This window comes from Antrostomus carolinensis, unplaced genomic scaffold (assembly GCF_000700745.2).
Source record: "Antrostomus carolinensis isolate BGI_N321 unplaced genomic scaffold, ASM70074v2 scaffold20951, whole genome shotgun sequence".
Classification (NCBI taxonomy): Eukaryota; Metazoa; Chordata; class Aves; order Caprimulgiformes; family Caprimulgidae; genus Antrostomus; species Antrostomus carolinensis.
This window is the reverse complement of record NW_010296530.1, coordinates 34,175-38,376: the sequence shown is the minus strand read 5'-3', so window position 1 is coordinate 38,376 and position 4,202 is coordinate 34,175. Positions and strand designations below refer to the sequence as shown.

General features: G+C 36.3%; 1 protein-coding gene across 1 annotated transcript in view; it reads left to right on the top strand.

Moving 5' to 3' along the window:
• Nucleotides 1-1,124: 1,124 nt before the first annotated feature.
• FEZ2 (fasciculation and elongation protein zeta 2) overlaps nucleotides 1,125-4,202 on the top strand; it is a gene marked incomplete at its 5' end in the record, with an annotated part of 25,433 nt that continues 22,355 nt past the window's right edge. The window contains one exon of the mRNA XM_010178333.1: nucleotides 1,125-1,233. Coding sequence (XP_010176635.1) covers nucleotides 1,125-1,233 — 109 coding nt within the window. The remainder of the gene's footprint in view (nucleotides 1,234-4,202) is intronic.

Below are 4,202 nucleotides of genomic sequence, written 5' to 3'. Positions count from 1 at the left end.
GATGGAGAACGGAATCTCAGTTGCAACTGTGGTAGTTGTTTTTTCCCCTGAGCAATAGCGCCTTTCTGATCTATGCTGCTTCCTGGTTTTAACATTATTTTGCAAGTATTTATACTTGTTATTTTGCAGCAAATTTCAGTCAGCTTATCTTCATTAAAAATACTGCAGTTTTTCTTTTGCTTTTGGCTAACTAAATTGTATGTCTTAGTCTTAAGAGAAGGAAAAAAAAAAAGATGCCTAGTCTTTGTTAGCAAAAGACTAGGCATCTGTGATATAAACAGCAAGGTAAGTTCAGAGAACCATGAATCAGAGACATGTTGCCCTTCTGTGTCTGGCTGAGCCATTTCTCTGCCCTCCTCTGAGCCTAGCTAGGCAACCACTCCAAACATGCACCCACAGCCTTGCAGTGCGAGGCAGGGTTTGCTGGCTGACTTGAGGCAGCAACCTGCTAGCAGGGCTGCTCTGTTTCCAAATCTGAACTGGTGTATCAGCATAGGGCTGCATATGCCAGCCTCTAGTGCGGCCAGAGAGGTTGTACACTGTAGACACAATTAAGATCAACTGTAGACAAGAGTGGTGAGCCGAGCTTAGCAAGAGTACTTTGGGATAAAATTAAATTCTTGCAGAATTGTAGTATAGCTTGTGCATGTTCATTATTCTGTGATAAATGGAAGGAAAGAAAAAAAGATTTGGCTCAGAATTTGCTACTCAGCCTTTGCTAATTCCTGATATTAATGTGCAAAAGGCAAGGAAAACAGGAAAAACACTAGGAAAGGAATTTATAGCTGAGCTCAAATTTCATTAAAGGAAGGATTCACCCACCTCCCAGAAAGATTTTGAGTATAGTTATATAATTAGTAATGAAGTTGTCTCTTCATCACATCGTTTTATTTTATCACTCCATGTATGTTGTTTGTTTAAAAAGGGAAATAAATTATGTTAATCAAAAAACATTTTCTCTTAGCTTCAAAACATTATGAAAATATTGTCAATAACTTGTAGATGAATATTTAGGTAGGAAAAATAGTTGTTGATAGAAATATATTCTTACAAATATGTTTAATGCTGATCAGTTGCTGCTTGTTTTAAGGCCTGCATTTTTGTTCCTTTATTTCTCTCTCCAGGATTTGGAATGCTTTGACTGATAATTATGGTAACGTAATGCCTGTTGACTGGAAGTCTTCCCACACCAGAGCTTTGCACTTGCCAACACTTAATCTTTCAGAAAAAGGGGTAAGTTCTGATCAGCAGAAATACTCTCTTTGGTTCTTTTATACTCAGCAGGGAAATAAAAACCATTTGCATTTGTATAGAAGAATGTTGTTATTAAATGACTTAAAATATTTTTAGTGCTTGGTATTATACACGAGAGGTTTTTAAAAATAAAAAAAAATCAAACAATCATTGATCTATGTTTGCATCTCCTTGGGTTGGAATAATTCAGGGTTAGTTTCACATGGTTGTTTATTAGAGCTAAAAAATGTAAAATGAAAATGTTTCACATAAAACCTTTCTACTGTCTGTTTCGTGTTGAGTGCTATTCTGGGTTAGGGTGGAAAAGAGGGGGGAGTATTCCGATTTAGTAAATCCAGTGTGGACTTTTTTTTAAGTTCATCTCATTCTGCAATCGGGTGGAGACTAAAGTGGCTTCTTTTACGGGAAAGGTGACCCAGGAGAAACTGAAGTGCAAGAGTTTGTTTTGTTTTGTTTTGTTTTTATTATTTAACAAGTAGAATAGTTGTCTAGGGAGGGAGCAGGGAATGAAGAGCTTTAGAAAGGTTTATAGAAACGGTTCTTCTCTGATCTTCTTTGAAGTGGATTGAAACACTTCAGGAAGAAAAGCAGGAAGAATTCCCATCTCCTAGGTCTTCTGAGGAAACAAGTGGCTTGTCTTTTAAACAAAGTAAAATTATGTTGTAAAAATATCTGTGTGTGTAACTGAGAATAGGTTAATGCTTTGACTTCTGCCACCCATTATGTAATCCACAGCTCCTTTTTGCTGTGACAGGAACACAGACCGTTTTGCTGAAGAGGATACATTGGGGTGCAGCAGGGGAAGATGGCAATTTGGAACTCACTTTCTCAATTTGAGTCTGATGATTATCCCTTGCATTTGACTTGTGTTTATTCTAATTTTTATTGGAGTGTTTGTTCAGATTTTCTAAGTGGTTTTAGAGTGATAAAATCCTTACATTTAAAATAAAAAGACTTATAACACACATATCCCCCGGGCCTGCCCTCCCCCTCCCCTGGGTTCTGTGACCTTCTGTGACTGAAAAATGGACTGGAAAACTGATGGATTTCTTGATAAGGAACTAGGTACAATATGAAAAAATGTTACATACAGGTTTTTTTTTAAGTTCTTTGCAGTTAAGTTATGAAGAATTTACGTTAAAAAATGTAAAGTGGTGTTGCTAGATTAGAAAGAATTTTAGGTATGCTACCAGTAGAGGGAAATCAGTTTATGGATTAAACATATCTCAAGTTTTCTCAGCTTTCACTCCACCTGGCATGCCTTTTGATGTGTAAAGCCCATCTGTTTGTGAGCATTTGACATACTTTTCTACTTCTCTGTGTTTCAGCAGTATTTCTGGATATGTGACAGCACATATGAACCAGCTATTAGCTTTTTTTAACTTTCTTACAATGAATACTAATAGCTAAGCAACACTTTCTTGATGTGTTTGAAACTAATATGCTGTTGGAATTCTACTTAAAGTATTTCTCTTCCTGTTTTAGTAGGAAAAAAAAATTGAATGTGAATGAGACTGATTCACAATCTTTGTTGCTTCACATCACAGACCTGTGAACGCTTTTGTATGGCTCTGATGGTGAAAGAAGTAGTTGGATGAAAGTGTTGTACAGTGGTACGAGGAACAGGATCGCGCAATTGCTTGTTTATTATATTTTTGATAGATTGCTCTTAAACAGGTCGTTCCCTGGTTAGGAGTGTGAGGACAGAAACAGGCATTGAGTGTGGAAGGCCAGGTGGTCTTTTTGGCATCAGCTGTCGCTTGGGCTGGTTTAGGTGGTCTGTTAGCCTAAATTATCAGGCTGTATTTTGATAGTCTCTCAAAATATTGTTTCTGGAGGTGTCATAAGGGGAGGCTGACCTCCTAGATAAACTTCTGTCCTTGCTTCCTGTCCCATAGTTGTTGTCATAATCCTATGTAAATGGAAGAACATTTGAAGACTGCAGACATGAAAAGAGTGTCAAAACTGGCATGTGTCTATTTGGTAGGTGAATGGATATTCTTGGTGGAGCCCTGTCACTGCATGTTTATTGGAATTCAGATTCTGGAAAAAAGTGGACATTTGAATTAATTCTGATGGCTTAAAAAATACAAATTGTATCTTTTGTCCTATGGACTAGCTATCTGGGCATATCAGTAGCATCTTCAAAATGAATCTGAAAACTATTAGGGTTTCCAAAGAAACTGGGAGAATTGGAGGAATTACAACAAAAGTTGAACTCTGATATGGTGAGTCCAAAGCTAGGTATAATGCTTGTAAATTAGCCCAAAGATCAGTTAAAGCAATTGAGCTTAAATTTTTTTTTTTGGGGGGGGGGGGGGGGGGGTTGCTGTTTTTAGGCCCTGGGGGGCTTTTCTAGGTTGGTTTGGCTGGAATCTAGTACTAGACAAAGTGGAGAAAAAGCAAGCAACTTTGTAAATAAACTAGAATATATCACTCTGTGAGAGTAAAATATACCTGACTGGTTAAGGTGGGGACTTAAATCTTATCTTTTACTTTATGTACCTCTTTGGTTTTTAAGGATGAGTGTATTTTGATGGTATGTGTGTGGGAACAGCATTACTTCTGTTTCTTTTTAAAATATTTTTAAAATTTTTAAAAAGTATTTTTGAAATAATATTTTTAAAATAACCTGGAGTGATAATCATGTTCTGTTTTTAAAACAACATTTTTCACGTCTTTTTATTATATGACAAAGTAGAACTATAAAAGCACATAATATAACAGGTTTGTTATTATAGAGATTATAGATGGGTTTTCACCCCACACTGACAACGGTCTATCTTCATTTAAGATTTAAATATATACATTGGATTATCTGCCTTCCATGCAGATATCTGCATGTCGTTGTGTATATGATCTTTATATGCTGAGGATATTCAAAGACTTTAAAGACTGATAGCTATTTTAACTTTCTGCAATTGCAGTTTTGATTTCAGTTGTTAAAG